Source organism: Aspergillus costaricaensis, assembly GCF_003184835.1.
Source record: "Aspergillus costaricaensis CBS 115574 unplaced genomic scaffold BO79scaffold_69, whole genome shotgun sequence".
Taxonomy (NCBI): Eukaryota; Fungi; Ascomycota; class Eurotiomycetes; order Eurotiales; family Aspergillaceae; genus Aspergillus; species Aspergillus costaricensis.
In genome coordinates this window covers 59,477-76,110 of record NW_020291869.1, presented here as the reverse complement: position 1 = coordinate 76,110, position 16,634 = coordinate 59,477, and the positions used below count along the sequence as shown (strand labels likewise).

General features: G+C 50.4%; 6 protein-coding genes across 6 annotated transcripts; 2 read left to right on the top strand and 4 right to left on the bottom strand.

Moving 5' to 3' along the window:
- The first annotated feature begins 503 nt into the window (after positions 1-503).
- On the top strand, positions 504-2,582 carry gpaB (guanine nucleotide-binding protein subunit alpha gpaB). Its single transcript, XM_025689686.1, has 6 exons — positions 504-883; positions 974-1,319; positions 1,380-1,508; positions 1,569-1,698; positions 1,757-1,995; positions 2,049-2,582. The coding sequence occupies exons 1-6, from the start codon at positions 757-759 to the stop codon at positions 2,146-2,148; spliced, it is 1,071 nt and encodes a 356-aa protein (XP_025533804.1). The 5' UTR covers positions 504-756; the 3' UTR covers positions 2,149-2,582.
- A 222-nt stretch (positions 2,583-2,804) lies between these two features.
- On the bottom strand, positions 2,805-4,293 carry BO79DRAFT_241526 (uncharacterized protein; the record flags this gene model as incomplete). The annotated part of the gene is made up of 3 exons (XM_025685129.1): positions 2,805-3,110; positions 3,160-3,439; positions 4,253-4,293. 3 exons carry the CDS (start codon positions 4,291-4,293, stop codon positions 3,000-3,002), a joined length of 432 nt encoding a protein of 143 aa, XP_025533803.1. The 3' UTR covers positions 2,805-2,999.
- Positions 4,294-4,672: 379 nt separating this feature from the next.
- On the top strand, positions 4,673-7,780 carry glpV (glycogen phosphorylase; the record flags this gene model as incomplete). Its single annotated transcript, XM_025679058.1, has 8 exons — positions 4,673-4,851; positions 4,968-4,980; positions 5,045-5,080; positions 5,133-5,194; positions 5,247-5,350; positions 5,420-5,497; positions 5,551-7,316; positions 7,373-7,780. 8 exons carry the CDS (start codon positions 4,673-4,675, stop codon positions 7,778-7,780), a joined length of 2,646 nt encoding a protein of 881 aa, XP_025533802.1.
- A 219-nt stretch (positions 7,781-7,999) lies between these two features.
- Positions 8,000-10,735, bottom strand: BO79DRAFT_74653 (ATP-binding cassette long-chain fatty acid transporter PXA2). The gene is made up of 4 exons (XM_025689685.1): positions 10,033-10,735; positions 9,331-9,967; positions 8,369-9,266; positions 8,000-8,295 (listed from the first exon to the last, which is right to left on the bottom strand). Exons 1-4 carry the CDS (start codon positions 10,540-10,542, stop codon positions 8,220-8,222), a joined length of 2,121 nt encoding a protein of 706 aa, XP_025533801.1. The 5' UTR covers positions 10,543-10,735; the 3' UTR covers positions 8,000-8,219.
- Positions 10,736-10,944: 209 nt separating this feature from the next.
- Positions 10,945-11,270, bottom strand: BO79DRAFT_162146 (uncharacterized protein; the record flags this gene model as incomplete). The annotated part of the gene is made up of 2 exons (XM_025679057.1): positions 10,945-11,024; positions 11,156-11,270. Coding segments are annotated over 2 exons (195 nt in total), but the record flags the coding sequence as incomplete, so codon positions are not given.
- BO79DRAFT_74619 (putative cell wall biogenesis protein Mhp1) lies at positions 11,210-15,210 on the bottom strand. Its single transcript, XM_025689684.1, has 3 exons — positions 14,982-15,210; positions 12,037-14,916; positions 11,210-11,974 (listed from the first exon to the last, which is right to left on the bottom strand). The coding sequence occupies exons 1-3, from the start codon at positions 15,031-15,033 to the stop codon at positions 11,310-11,312; spliced, it is 3,597 nt and encodes a 1,198-aa protein (XP_025533799.1). The 5' UTR covers positions 15,034-15,210; the 3' UTR covers positions 11,210-11,309.
- Between the last annotated feature and the right edge of the window lie 1,424 nt (positions 15,211-16,634).

Here is a 16,634-nt window from a genome sequence, read left to right as displayed (position 1 = left end):
CCCCCCCAATCCTCCATCCCATTCCATCCCATCCCATCCCATCTCCTTCCTCTCTTTAACTACTATTACCCGCCTGATTGATCGACCCGACCGACGACTGATCCCCATTGCTTACATTATCTCACACTCGAGATCCGCGCTCTCATCCACTCTCCCACATCATCCCCCCCCCCGATCGACTTTAACTACCCTTTTTAGCGTCAGGTCGTCATTCTCGCTCGCTTTCCTGCTCCGCAGTTGGTTCTCTTGACACCCCTCACACTCTCGATCAAACCTCCAGCAGAACCATCCTACTCCGCGCTTGGGCTCGGCGTCTTTTCGTTGCTTCGCTGTCTCCCCTGCTTCCTTTCCACCTCCTGCGTCACGAGCCAACACCTCCGCCCCCCCCGGGAGCTTGCAGTTGTCGTCGCTCCGGCCTTCCCCGTTTCGACCTCGAGCCGTCTGTTGTGGCTCTGCCTTCGGCCACTACGCGCGCAAGCCTCGATCCCTGATCGAACTCCATTGTCGATCGCATATACCACCGTCTCTCTTGCTCTCCCCGTTCCGATCGCTGCAGCGATATCCTCCCCATTGCGCCGCTCATAACCTTCCGTCCGCAATCACATCTGTCTGTTTGGGTCGTTGGAGCTGCCACTCGTCTGGGTATTCGCCTCTCCCGTCGGCGTCGGGTCTTAGCGTCCTGACAGGTTGATGCCGGATCCTTCCGCAGGCAGCTAATGGGTTAGCTTTTCGCTGTCTGGGAATCATACTGAGAACATGGGTTCGTGTGTGAGTACGGAGGCGACAGGAGATGCGGAGTCGAAGCGGAGGAGCCAAGCAATCGACCGAAAACTAGAAGAGGACTCTAGGCGACTACGGCGAGAGTGCAAGATCCTATTGCTTGGTTAGTTGCATTCTCCTCATCCCGCTATACGGAGGCCGATGCTGTTTCAAGCGCAACTCTTGCTAACTGTAATCTCGTGTGTGATGGTAGGTTCCGGAGAAAGCGGCAAGTCGACCATCGTCAAGCAAATGAAGATCATCCACCAAAATGGGTACACAGTTGAAGAGCTGGCCTTATACCGCCTAACGGTCTACAAGAACCTCCTCGATTGTACCAAATCTCTCATAGCAGCCTACCACCAGTTCTCGCTAGAACCTTCAAGTCAAAAAGTCCGCGACTACATCCAATTCCTTTCCGATTATAACATTGACCCTGATCCAAATATACCCCTGGATTCTCGGGTTGGTGATGCGATCACGTATCTCTGGAATGACCCTTGTACTTCCAATGTGCTGGAGCATCAGAACGAATTCTATCTGATGGATTCTGCGCCATAGTAAGTGCTTGCGTCAATCAAGTTATACCACAAGCACAGCCGCTGACCGAGTCCTTCTAGTTTCTTTGATGAAGCTAAGCGGATAGCTTCCCCAGATTACATACCCAACGTAAATGATGTACTCCGCGCGCGAACAAAAACGACAGGTATATATGAGACGCGATTTACCATGGGCCAGCTTAGCATACAGTATGACCTGTCCTCTCCTTGAAGGTTGTTTTATCGACAACTTACTGACTTGTCACATAGTATGTTCGATGTTGGCGGCCAGCGGAGCGAGCGGAAGAAGTGGATTCATTGCTTTGAAAACGTAACATCCATCATCTTCTGCGTAGCGTTGAGTGAGTATGACCAAGTATTACTGGAGGAGAGCAACCAGGTATGTCTCGGAGCGCTTCATCACCCTGCCCATGCGCCCCTGCTGATCTGGTTTTCAGAATCGCATGATGGAAAGCTTAGTCCTGTTCGATTCTGTGGTCAATTCTCGATGGTTCATGCGAACGAGCATAATTCTTTTCCTAAACAAGGTCGATCTTTTCAAACAAAAGCTTCCTCGGTCTCCATTGAACCATTACTTTCCGGACTATTCAGGCGGCAATGACGTGAATCGGGCGGCCAAATACCTTCTTTGGAGATTCAATCAAGTCAACAGAGCGCATCTGAATCTCTACCCTCAGTAAGTTCTGATCAAAGTCGTTCGTGCTGTGTACTCACTAATTCGCCCTCAAGTCTGACTCAGGCCACCGACACGACGAATATCCGTCTGGTATTCGCCGCTGTAAAGGAAACAATCCTGCAAAATGCCCTTAAGGATTCGGGTATTCTGTGAGGCAGCTATCGTTAGAAGAGCAACTAGACCCGGTTTATGTTACCGAGATTCTCCACTTTGGCGATTGCCTACGTTGAGTAGAGGCCGTCCTATCTGCCCTCTCACTAGTCAGTCTTCCGGCCCGGTTTTACTGATGAACCTCATTTCTCTCTGAAGCTTTGATGCTTCTGGTTTGCACCCTGTTTGCAGCTTTGGCGTTCGTTATCTTTCGATTTACTTTGTTCGTTTGTTCATTATATTGTGTGCAGTCGGTAGGCATCGGCGTTACGGTGCTAAGTTGACCTCACAGTTCAATGTTCCTGGCGCTGGGTTGGTTCATGGTCATTGGAATTTGTGGCATGGTGTCAATTTTTCCTTCTCATTTGTGATCATTTCAGGATGATATGTTTCTTGGGGCTTTTCTATCTGCATCGGCCAGAACAGACCACGTCCAACTCCTGGGGCTGATCTTCAATCAAAGCGCTCAATGTCTTCAATAACAGGAAGAGCGAGCTACAGGCCTTGGCATTACATTCTTTGCACGTGGACTGCGCAAAGCCTTTTGATATCCTGTTTCATGCCCCCGGAATTTCCTATAACCCTTTTCTTTTCTTTTCCCATGACTTGGCTCTGCATCTAATGGCGATCTCTCTTTACATACTTCTCTAATTTTCTATGCTATTACCCAGCATTCTGTTTTACTCGTTGCTGTTGATTTTCTATCGTCCCGTCTATACCACGCAGCTTGTTGTAGCGATCCTATGCATGCAATTGATCTCTTACCCATGAAATGTCACCGTGCCTCTTATGCAGTGATGCTGTCCATTGCAAGCGGAGCGGCTCCCATCAAATGATGCTGTAACGCGTGCTGCTTACTGTCTTGAAGTCGATGTTACTTCTTTCGACGTTCTCTTGCCCGCCCAAAAGGCGAGCATATCTAGGCCAAGGCCAGCTGTGGCAGTGCCTCCAGACATCATCGCCGTCTCAGCTGGTGGTTGAGAGTGTGACCAGGCAATTCGCAGCGAGGTCGACTGGGCATGTAGGTATGGGAAGCTCCGAGCGTCGCTTCATGTTGGTTTCTTCCGCCAGTTCACGGGAACCGGTCAAGACATTGGAGAGGGCTTGCACCGTGCAAAGGTCATGGGAAACGCCCATGGCTCGCGCGGAGCTCCTCGAGCTCAGACCGTCGATCCTAGCGCTCGAATGAAATGATGGACGGGGGAGAACGTTGATGACCCGCCGATCGGACAGGAAGGTTGCAGTGCGGGGGTGGGGGGGGCGATGAGGCCGGAGATGGACTGGACCCGGAGGACTGAGCTGCGGGCGGGTGGTTAGTAGTAGATTTATTTCAAAGAGCTGTAGAAAAGGAAGATGCAATCAAGAGACGGAAAAGTAAAGAGAAGAACAGAAATAGTACATTGTATTGCATGCATCAATACATGTGGTTGATGTCGTAGAGACCAGACCTGTAGCAGTTAGTAGTTCTGGCGATCAAGAAAGTAAGTAGCAACTGGTTGGTATTAATGGAAGTAGTTGAAAGGAGTAAGTATTCAGAGACAAGACAAGACAGGACTACTACTTATTATACGGTATCAATACACCGTCCCCCAAGTCCAGAGTCAATCCTTCCTCTATCCACTCCACTACTTAGTTACTACTACTTTCCCCCCTCGATCACCATGCGTCATAGCGGCAGCTCCGGTCAGGCCAGACGGCGACTGTCAGACGGATGAGATGGTGGTGGTGGAGCGGTGATGAATTAATTCATGTTGTCTTGTCTCGTTTCTGTCCCCTAAAACCCCTCTCAATCCAAGGAAACGTTGTGACTTCTATTGAGTTCAGGCCCAGTTCCGGACAATCCGTCAGTCAACACACACACACATCCTCCTTCATCATCCAATGCTCGTCCAGCATTCAAGGAGCTACACGGCAGCTTGGGGCGTTGCCCAGTTACGCTGCTCAATTTGCGAATTGAGCTAGTTGAAAGTTCCATGGAAGCCTAGACACTTTTCCTCGCACGACATTGCATGAGAACCCGGGGGCCAAACGTATGATCATCCATTCCGGATTCCTGTTCAATCCTCCTCCATCTATCGTCAACTGCCATCCCAGACTTCGATATTACCCCTCCCGGTTGTCTCGCATGCCCTGCTTTGATCCCAGCATTGCGATTTAGACACCCTTGTCACGCGGTCGATGGTGAGAAAGGGAGGGAGGGGGAAGTGAAGGTCTGCTACTTTCTATTCTTACTATTGTGAAGTATAGTCAGTCCGTGGTACTACTTACAGTACCTCGCTCCCACCCCCTCTCCCTCTTCCTTCCTTCTTCTTTCTTTGTCTTCTCCTCCTCCCTCCCAAATCTTTCTCCCCCCCCTTTTTTATTCTTTCGCCTTATTCCACTATAGTATTCGAGGCGCTTCCTTAGCTCAGGCTTCTTTGTTATTGAATGCCTTATACTCAAATCCTGGGCTAGTCTATTGACCTATCCGCCATAGACTTCTTGAACTAGCTAGTGTTTCCGCCACTTCAACGCTTGTTCAGCTACAATGTCCTCGGAACAGCCTCGTCGTGAAAGAAAGCCTTCGGTTGGAGCTCCAGTGTCTGAGCTTCAGGGACCCATTGGTCCCGGCTTTAGCCGTCCCAAGCACAGACGTACCTTCACTGGCTTCGGACCTGCAGAGATCAAAAGTGTCGAAGCTAGTATTCCGGAGCATCTTAGGGAGGCGTGAGTATTGATCCTGATCCAACTCTTTGTCATTATAGCCGTCACTCTCCATAGTTGCAAGCTTGTTTCACATGAAACCCGTCATTGGAGTATCGCTGACCTGCATTGTATCCTAGATGGCGCAAGCACGTAGGATAATTGACGACGCGCTTTGAGATCTGAGATCGTTTTGCTAAGCCTGCTTTTGTCATAGTCCGTCAACGGATTTGCCAACAAAGAAGAGTTCGAAGTAAGTTGGATAGTACATACAGCGTCGAGCATTCCACTAATGATGTGAATAGGATGAGCTGGTCCGGCACATCGAAACTACTTTGGCTCGCTCCTTGTACAACTGTGACGAATTGTATTTTGACACTCGCTGGACAGCATCAGGGAACCAACCGCTGACGTATTAGGGCCGCATACTCTGGAACCGCCCTGGCCTTTCGAGATCGCTTGATCATCGAATGGAATAAGACGCAACAGCGACAAGCTTCTGCCGACCAGAAGCGAGTGTATTGTGAGCGGATCCTTGAACTACTTGGACTATCATTCACTTATCTGTGACAACACTAACAACCCTTGCCAGATCTCTCTCTCGAATTCCTTATGGGCCGAGCTCTGGATAATGCCATGCTCAATGTCGGCTTGAAGGACGTTGCAAGAGGTAGGAATCCTGGAACAAATGCCCAATGCATCCTACTAATCCTATGAGATAAGAGGGTCTGAAGGACCTTGGCTTCCGAGTCGAAGATGTCATTAGCCAGGAGCATGATGCTGCACTGGGAAATGGAGGTCTTGGACGCTTGGCTGCGTGCCTACTCGACAGCCTGGCGACATTGAACTATCCAGCCTGGGGCTACGGTCTACGCTACCGTTATGGTATTTTCAAGCAGGAAATTGTAGACGGGTATCAGATGGAAGTCCCCGACTACTGGCTTGACTTCAACCCATGGGAGTTCCCTCGGCATGAAATCACTGTCGATATTCAGTTTTATGGCTGGGTGAGAAAATACCAGGATGAGAATGGTAAAACCATCCACTCCTGGCAAGATGGCGAAACTGTGCAAGCAGTAGCATACGATGTTCCTGTCCCGGGTTATGGCACACAGACCACGAACAATCTTCGGCTGTGGTCTTGCAAGGCTTCCAGCGGAGAATTCAACTTCCAGAAATTCAACGCTGGCGATTACGAAAGTGCTGTCGCAGAGCAACAACGTGCGGAGACAATCTCTGCGGTGCTCTATCCGAACGACAACCTCGACAGGGGTAAGGAGCTAAGACTTAAACAACAGTACTTCTGGTGTGCTGCCTCTCTGTTCGACATTGTCCGGAGATTCAAGAAGACCAAGCGAGCTTGGAGCGAGTTCCCCGATCAGGTTGCCATTCAATTGAATGACACTCATCCGACCTTGGCTATAGTCGAACTTCAGCGCATCTTGATTGATAATGAAGGTCTTGAGTGGGACGAGGCATGGGCCATCGTGACAAAGACCTTCGGATACACGAATCACACGGTTTTGCCAGAGGCCCTGGAGAAGTGGTCTGTCCCATTGGTGCAAAACCTGCTACCACGGCACATGCAGATCATTTTCGACATCAACTTATATTTCCTCCAGCATGTCGAGAAGAACTTTCCGCAAGATAGAGACTTACTGTCCCGGGTGTCGATTATTGAAGAGTCCCACCCGAAGATGGTGAGGATGGCTTACATCGCGATTATTGGCTCCCATAAAGTCAATGGGGTCGCAGAACTACACTCAGATCTATTGCGGACCACCCTTTTCAAAGATTTCGTGACAATATACGGCCCGGACAAGTTCACCAATGTCACCAATGGAGTTACTCCACGTCGTTGGCTACACCAGGCAAACCCACGTTTGTCTGATCTAATCGCTTCCAGGCTCGGAGGATATCAATTCTTAACTGATTTGACCCTTCTAGACCGGCTCGAGGCTTTCGTCGATGACAAGGCATTCCAACGTGAATGGGCCGAGATTAAGACCGCGAACAAGATTCGTCTCGCTAAACACATTAAAGAGACCACCGGTTACAGTGTAAATCCACAAGCTTTGTTTGATATTCAAGTCAAGCGTATCCATGAGTACAAGCGGCAGCAGCTTAACATCTTCGGTGTCATCCACCGATACTTGAGGATCAAGTCAATGTCTGCGGAAGAGAAAAAGAAGGCACTGCCGCGCGTGTCTGTCTTTGGAGGCAAAGCAGCCCCAGGCTACTGGATGGCAAAGACTGTTATTCACCTGATTAACAAAGTTGCCTCCGTGGTAAACAATGACCCTGAAGTTGGTGATCTTTTGAAGGTGATCTTTGTCGAGGACTACAACGTCAGTAAGGCCGAAATTATCTGTCCAGCGTCTGATATCAGCGAGCATATCTCTACCGCTGGTACGGAGGGCAGCGGTACTAGTAACATGAAATTCGTCATGAACGGTGGCTTGATCATTGGAACTTGCGACGGTGCTAACGTATGAAGCCCTATATCCCGTCTGCGATGCTAGCACTGACGATTGCCCCTGTATAGATCGAGATTACCAGAGAAATTGGGGAGCAGAACATATTCCTCTTTGGAAATCTAGCAGAGGATGTGGAAGAGCTTCGCCACCGACACCTCTACGGCGATTTCCAGCTTGATCCTCACTTGGCTAAAGTCTTCGATGCAATTCGTGGCGGCATGTTCGGTGATGTCAACAACTTCTCCGCACTCATCGCCTCCATTGTTGAGCACGGAGATTACTACCTAGTGTCTGATGACTTCAATTCGTATATTACCACGCAGGACTTGGTTGATGAGTCGTTCCAGAACCGCGAAGAGTGGTTAGCCAAGTCCATCACCAGTGTTGCCCGCATGGGTTTCTTTTCGACCGACCGCGTGATCAATGAGTACGCCGAAAGCATTTGGAATGTAGAGCCCCTCGAGGTGGAGAATTAGACAGTGGCCATTGTTGAAGTTGGACTCCTGCATCATCTGGTCCTTCCTTTTCGTTTGCCGATTTGTCACCCGCTCTATTCTTCTGCTTTTCTTTCCTCTTGGCGAGTTGGATTGAACTTCTAGTATTACATGGATCCTACACTCGTAACGCTGCCCGATGAACAGGAGAGAGATGCTTATGACGGAGCCATTCACTCACTCGGCAGTAACTCATTGTTTGGATCAGCAATTATCAAACAGCTATATTCTATGCAACTAACTGTTCTTACAAAGTTCCATATGTCTTCTACATTAATCATGAATGTGTAAGTTGCCCCAAACGCGCTACACATACCATAACGCAACCATTGCACGGCAAGTGACACAGCGACAACAACTATAAACCCCATATATACTCTATATCCCTTCAGGCAAATGAACACGTGAACGAATCACGGCCCTACGCGCTCAATTCAGCCATGCGCCTCTGCAACTCTGGCACCATGCGAAGTTGGAGGTCCAGCTCCTCCTTCTCACTGTAATAAAGCGCTGTGTTAGCTCATCTCCCATGATGCAGCCACCAGAACAACTCGGAGCGAAGCAACTTACTCTTCCAACTTTAGTCTCCTTTCCCAGTCCAGACCAGTGAAGATGTAGCTTCCTTGCCCATCAAACTGCAGAATCTTCTTGTGATATTTCCAAAGACTCCGTCGGTGGGACACAGTCATCAGCGTAGTACCTAGCTTCTTGGCTGTTTCGTACATAACACGTTCAATCTCCAAAGTAACAGAGGAGGTGCACTCGTCCAAAATGGCGAACTTTGGCCGATGATAGAATAGTCTGGCCATGGCTATCCGTTGTTGCAGACCACCGGATAGGACGTCGCGCCATTCTTCCTCGGCGTCCCAACCTCCAGGGCGATCAACAACAGAAGCGATCTCCACGACTGAGAGGATCTCGTAGAGATCATCGTCGGTAATTCCCTTGGCGCGCATTTCGCGGACACCGTCTGGGTAGATAACTTGTTGGCGGAGCGTACCTCGCGAAAGATACGGGCGCTGAGGGATGTAGAAGATGTCGTCAAATCGGGGCTTCTTGACTTGGCCTCCGTAGACAGGCCACAGGCCACCGAGAATTCGAAACAGGGAGGACTTGCCGCATCCGTTTGGTCCAACAATCAGAAGGTGGTCGCCTGGGTGCACGGTGAAGGACAATTTGCGGACGAGAACATCGCCGTTTGGTGAAACAATAGGGACGTCAGTAAATTCAATTGAATCACTTTCCTCGACGACTCCGCGACCGGATAAGATGGCGGAGTTTTCTTCTGTGGAGGCGGAGGACACAAGCTTCTTCTCATATCGGCCGGCTAAGAGGTCGTCCATAACCTCTAGCAACGAAGAGACACGGGCTGTGTGACCAGCTAGTTCGGAGATTTCTTTGTAGGAGAACATTAGACGCCCAAAAGCGTCTGAGGAAGAAAGCAGCATTCTTCGATTGGTAACGAAGCCTGTTTGATGCATGTCAGTCACCGTGCTGATGTATAGGTTTCTAGACAGGGTGCAAATGCTTACTCTCGGTACGGTCGCCCATAGTTTGAGTGACTTGGCCGGGAATGCGGAAGAAGACAGGGATACTGCAGAGGATCAATCCCAAGGCACCCCAGAAGTACTTGATAACGAAATCCTCCATGAATCCGTGGTATAAGCGTCTGCGAAGAATGCGGTTCACGTGTTTAATCAAAGTGAAGTAGCCCTTATCCAAGGTGTCCTTTTCTGCCTCGTGGCCGTGGTAGAGAGCCACCTCTTCGCTGTAGTCGATCAAACGCGAGTGCAGGAACCGGAACTCGCCTTCCAGACGTGCTTCGTCGGCCACATATTTGCCGAATGGTGGCGTCAAGGCTCGCATAACATTGGCGGATAATTGCACCAAGAGGCTCATAATAAACAGGCCTTCTCCGCCCACACTCTTGGAAAGAGAGTAGTTGTAGATGGCCATGTCGAGAATCGGTTTTGCCAGGTTGGAGTACAGCTCTGCCAGGCTGTCGGAGAACCTTGAAACATCTACTGTGATGAGCTGGTCGGGGTTCTTGACCCGATCGTCCAAAGCGGATATGGCATAGAACGTCATGTTCGACAAATATTTGTCATGGATGTAGTCTGTCAGGCGTTTGCGGTAAGAGAGAGCGAGTTTGCATTGGTGATAAGATAGCTACCGCAACACAGAAGGGACTTAGCTTCTGAACCTTTCTCTTCTGTGAATATGAAGCCACTTACCATGGAGTTCGTGAATGTCGCAGGAACTGCCACTATCATCCACCACACTAGCCCCAGCAAGAAGTCCTTGCCTCTCCCTCTCACCAGATTGCTAACCAGCCGGCCATCCAGCTCGGCCACATACAGACTCAGCAGTGTCCGCAGCACCAGGAAGACACTGTGGCCAAACAAAAGCCGTAACTCTTTGCTCCGCCAACCGGGGATCACGATCTTCAACAGACGAAGCAGATTGCGAAAGAACTCCCGGTTGACTTCGACCTTTTTGCGCGGACGATCGCCGCCTTCGCCAAGACTACTGGTTCCAGGGCGTCGGCGCAGTTCTTCCTGGTGGTGGGAGGCGGCCTTTTGCTCGGAGATGGCATTATGGACGCGTTTCACGAGAGCGGCGAAGAGAGCTAAATACACAGTACGGGAGATTTGTTTACGATGACGGAGGTAGGTGGCAGCCAGGCGGGAGAAGAGGTGTCGGATAGACCGCTCGGGCGGAAATAACTTGGATTGCGCAGCCATGGTTGCGACGTGAACCCCGGAAGTGTAGTTAGCCGAAGTCGATGACGGCTAACATGACCGGTGAGGACAAATGGAAAGGAGGGGAGATGAAGAGGGACGAGAAGGGGAATGAGGATGAAGAGAGAGAGGGAGGGAGGGAAGGAGGAGATATGATGGGTGAGAAGAGCGAGGGGATGACGATGGAAGGATGATGGATGGGGGCTTGACATGTGAATAGGCCCGGGGGCTCCTTCCCTCCCCGGATTCTCGGGGCCTGCCGAGGATGTCCGCCTTATCTAAGCGGGGCACTGTTTACATTCCACTCAACTATTGACTATTGATTAACTCGTCCACCATCGCTAATTTCACAACGCATAGTTATTATCAACATTAACAACCTACTCTCACCACCTCTTGTAGTTCTCAACTTCCTATATGCCCCATATTTCCCCATGCACCTTCAGTACCAACGCCTTTACCCACCCTTAGCCTAGATTTCCCCCCTCCCATTATGAAAAAGAACAACAAACAATAGGTAAAAACGAAAGGAGATTGCCACCGCAGATACACATCGCATGTGCGAAGTAGATTAGAATACAGATAATAATGTCACGCTTGTCGGTGACCTATATACAAACAAGGGCCATCCTCTGCCGGCAGAGATCCCAGTCATCCGTCCATACAGAAATACTAGCCTCATCGCCAGCTAGACGAGGGTAGAAGCACCTGTGGGTATGAACAAAAGCCAGAAATCGGCTATGATTAACCCAGTCAACCCAGGTTCCAACTCAGAAAGAAGCCTGCTGATCTGATTCGGTATCGTCGTTCCCATTGCTCCTGCTAGACGATGTCCTTTTGCCACTGTTGAATTGCGCAGCGATTTGGCTTTGCCGGAACTTCTCAAAGGTTTCCGCATCGTTCTTACGAGCGGCCCATAACTCCTCCACTGTGTTACCCAGATCTCCCAGCGCTTTGTCCGCATCCACACTCTCAAAAGGTGTGTGGGTTTGTTCCTCCTGCAGACGATCAAGTTTATCACGCAAAGCGGCCATATGGGACTCTTCGAATGAGAATGCCGACATATCATCGTCAGCCTGATCAAACGAAGGCCGGAGGAAATCGCGCCGAATGTTCTGCCCAAGACGGTGAACATGGCCTTCCTCGGAGGTCATTGCGCGTGAATGAAGCGACGTAATCGAGCTTGACCGCGATAGTCGGACGGCATATTGCTCCTCCTCGTCATCTACCACGGCCTCGGCATCAGCACAGGTGCCATTCAGCTGGGTGTTTTCAGACACGGGCCCGTTCCATGCGTCGTCGTTAGAACCCTGTGAGCTAGTATCCTGGATCGCATACGATGGGATGGACTGGGGTATGATGCGGGTCTCAGGATATTCGTCCTCAAATCGCTGGATCATGCGCTGTAAGGTGAAGTCAAGGAATTGAAGACGCCCTGTAGTGGAAAAGCTAGTTAGCATCACCACCTAAAGAGGGGGAGTAAGAAAGGCAACATACGGTAATTGGTGTCATTGCCGGCCTTATCTTCGCGCACAAGGGCCGACTGGATTCGCGTCCGGATATTACGTGCAGACTCCAAGAGGTTCTTGGACATGTCACGGGGTCGTTTAGTGACATAAGACCTGGATTTCCTATGCCTGGGTGTAGTTGTGCCACTTGGGGGTCCGGACTGGTCTCCTGGCATATGGCGATCCACGTTACCGAGGCAAACACCGAGAGCTTTGACGACGCCGGTCCCTCCAATGACATAGTCCTCATCAGGTGCAGCCTCGTCAACTTCCTCCACCTCATCTCCAGTACCGTGGCCGACGATATGCTGCAAAATCTCCGGAACATGGACGGCTGATCTCGTGGGTGTATCTGTTGGATCGGAAAACTCTGCTGCAATGGCACCTTGCTCCAGATTATTGAGGGAGTAGGCGACTATCTGGGAAGCCAAAGCCTTCACAACCTCGTTGTTTTCGGCAGTAGGGACTTCTATCTCCACGGCTATGATCGTTCTGGAAACACGCACTGCCGCCATCAAGGATGCATACACAGCACATGCCTCTTCTTGATTGGCGGGATCCGTCGCAGATGCCAATGCCGTAATGGCTGGGTTTTCGAGAATGTTCAAGTGGCATAAGCTGGGACATTCGGGGAGGACCTCGGCCAGAGCAATGGTTTGGTCAGGAGACAAGTTGACGTCGGCCAAATGGATGCGTTTGAGAGCAGGCATTTTGGGAAGAAAACGCCGGAAGGTTGCTAGCGCATCGGGCTGCATAGTGAAAAGACCTGGATTGTGGGAGAAATCGACAAAACGAAGGTCCGGCAATTTTGTCAATCCTTGGAACAAGGGGTAGACGGTAGAAGGCGTAAGTGAACAGTCAGCCAAGCTAAGAGCATACAGCGGGTGGTCTCCCGTGAAAGAAGATATGATCAAGTCCAACTGGTCTTGGATGGGATTTCCACCCAGATCTAGCCCCTCGCATTTCCCTGCCTTGAGATAATCAACAATGTGCTCCAGACCTTCCCTGCTCAGCTCGTTATTGGCGAAGCCAAGTCTCCTCAAGCCAAGGGTTGTGGCTGCATCACATATTTTCTTCACATCTTCGGTCGTAGGTCGGCATTCGCTCAGCAGCAATTCTTCCAAGTGGTCCCCGCCAAAGCGTTGTGCGAGCGAAGTCGCGAAGAGAGTTGCTACGTTGGTGACGTTCTGGGTTTGCGAGGCTCCTTTGTTGGAGCAGTTGACAGTAATGGGTGTCTTGGGAAGAGGAATGCCGGACAAGTCGATCGCCTTCAAGGATTTTGAAAGGTGGACAAATAGGCAGATATGACGCCATCCTTCTGGTCCGATTTTGGGGTTATCTTTCAGCGACACCTTCTCAACGACGCTGAACCGCTGTTCTTTCTCCGAAGTCACCACCTCTGCCTTCTTTCCCTTTCTACGCCGCTGCATCATCTGTTCCACAGTTCTAGTGGAAAGTAGTGCAGCGAGAATAGATCGCACCGAGTCGTCAGTCAGAGCACATCTTTCAATGATGAGTTTTCGAACGGGTACAACAGCGAGCCAATCGCAGAAAGTAGCAATATCCTCGGCCGTCATAGGGAAGTCGCTGAGGTCAAGCACGGCCACGGTTCCTGGGGACTCGGCTAACGTGGAGGAAGGTGATGAGATCTCGTCAACTATACGCTTGAGCACAGGCGTCTCGCGCAGTTGACAACAGCGTCTATATATCCGCACAGGATCTGTCGTTGGATGACTCTGTGTCTTGGTACGGCTCGTGTTAGATGCAGGCGTTCGGCAGCCATATTCCTGGCCGTCGGCTGTGAGTTGCATGGGTATGGAGCCATTTGCTTCTGCCTGTCTGCGTCTTCTTTCCCTCCGCTCACGCCTTTCTTCTTCTGACCTCTTCTTCTTTTCCTGCTTTCGTGTTGGCTCTTTCGTCTCGCCATTGGCATTCGCTTCAGCTGGCGGCGTGTCTGGTGACCCAGAAGTCTTCCCATCCGCCCCGTTTGTTGGGCTACTCTTGTCCTTGGAGGAAACCACAGCCTGGGGATTCTTTAACGCGGCAGCTTCCTCCTTCTCTTTCGACTTGATATGCGATCGTTTGGACTTTTGGTTGTTAACCTCTGGGACAGGACGTCGCCTACTACTTGCTGGTGGGCTGTCTTCATCCGATTCGCGGTAGGATATCCCAGCGATCTCCACATCCACACAGAAAGCGACACGGCGCAATTTGGCAGGATTCAGATCCGGGATCTTGCACCTATCTCGATCCGGATCGATATTCATTACGCGACGTTGGCAGATCGTCCCAGTAGAAGCGGCTTTACCAGTGCCACCAGATGCGGATGACGAAAGTTTCCGGAAGGCGCTCTGAAGGAACGAAGGACCTTTTGGAGATGTTGAGGCGAAAGGGCTATTCTCATTCGTCCTCTCTTCTTCCTTGTCCTTTGGAGAATATGCCGCACCGAAAGGATTATGCATGTCCATTTTCGAAACAGGAGAGGTCGCCTTCGGGCTCTGCTGTGCCTTCATATTCGACTGCGACGGTGGAGTAGAACCAGAGGAAAACTTGGAGCTCAGGGTCGATATCCAAGAGTTCCTTCGTCCGGTAACCGGCCTAGGCGCGGTTTTCGGAGTAGCTGGCGATGTGCCAGTAGGCTTTCCCTCCACTGACTTGTCTTCATTTTTGACCTCCTTCGTGGCCTTCGCACCATCTTCTTGTGACGAACTCTTAGATATGGTAGGAGTGAGGGGGGCTGATGCTGAAGAGTTATTATCGGTAGTGCTTGGTTTTTCGAGACTTCGTTCTTGGGCATATGTGACATCTGGATCCGCGACAGATTTATCGCTAACCACTGATGATGCCGATTTACAGCGCGACAGATGGTCTTGCGATCGAGTTAGAAAAGGTACACACAAAGACATAGTAGCAATTGAGCGACGTCCGGCTTACCTTTTTGCGAGTGATGCAGCCAGCTGACATCCACAGTCTCAATCCCTTCCATTTTGAGTCCGTATGCGATTCAATCACAGTATGCTAGATAATCAGGTGTAAGAGAGACGACGTCAGCTCGCTGATGAACGGCAAAGCGGCGGTCCTCAGGCGAAAGCTGAGCCCGGTTGGCGCGATAGTGGATACAGATCGAATTTCGGAGGCTATATCGCTGCACGAGTAGTCCAAAATAGAATGATCCGACAGATCTACTATGCTTCGCGACGAGAATGAAAAATCACAGTTTCAGCCAGCGGATGATTAAGAACGGTGACGGTGGGTACATTCCATCATGGTACTGCGGCGAAGTACTGCGGACATGGTGACACAGCGGAGTAACGGGGACAAGAACGTAAGACGAGCGACGTCAATAGGGGGGGGAGTGAGAAGGATATGACGAGGGGGAAAGGGGAATGCAATGAAAGATGGGGATGTCAAGGAGGAGAGGGAAAACTAGTATTTTCGAAAAGGGTCTAGAATAGAAAAAGGGAGAGAAGGGAAAGAAAAGGGTTGCGGGCAAAGCAAACCAGTTGAACTGAAGGCGATCGGGATGAGGAGGGAAGTGGCTCAACTGGGACTAGTGGGCATAGCATGATTCCCGCCAGTGGGGAGTTCGGCGATTACATACTCGAGTCCGTTGCGGAGAAATTACTAGACGGTATTAGAAACGGGTACTTGTGACCGTTTCTTACACATATCCTCTCCCCCTCCGTCTACGGAGAAGTACTTTGGCTCCCCTGTCGACTCTTCTCTCACTAAAGCAACCTTAGCATTGCGCTTTGGTCCTGCACCCTGCACACATTACAGAAGTACTTAAGATCAGTAAAATACAAATGTATCGACTGATGATATCCTCACCCGATACCTGCATCGAATGATGACCCATTTACCCTTTCCCACTCCCCAAAAATGGACTGACGGGGAAGTTCTTCTTGCCACTTTCCACACGTTCTTTCCGCATATTCCGCCTGATTTGTTTGCCGAGGAGAATTGGAGGACAGAACTCACACGACACCCTGCCAAGCCCACCCTCAACCGGTGCTGAAATTACAAGTGCGTACGCGAACCCGCAAATCATCGATTTCCAGATAATCCTAAACCTGGGCGGGCTAGTACCGTTCGTTTGGAGCTGATGGTCGCATTCAGCGCCCGACACTAGACTACCAGAAAGTAATTATGGGTACCGTGTATGGAGTAAGTAGATTCTGGAGTACTAAGTAATCTTCGTGTGCGTTGTTCATCTTGCCATTCGTTTACTCTTTCCTGGGTTACTACTCTACATAATGCGTGTGTGTGTGTGTGTACGTGATAGGTTCTAGATACTCTTCTTTTTAGCACCTGACCCCGATCGACTGCGATCCCACAGCTACTACTTAGATCTCTTGTTCTGGTTAATAATGTAGTTTAGTTATGAGTTCATGTCTGTCCAACAGCAAGAACTGATCGAATGATAAGCCACGCGAGCGATCTCCTTTCTTAACTAACCCTCTACTATCTCCAGCATCTACCCACTACTGGCATCTCAAGTTCCCGCTCTTCAGTTTCCCTTTCGAGTGGCGTTCTCACCACACGCCCATCCATCATGATCATCACACCTGCCCTCTCAGCGGACAC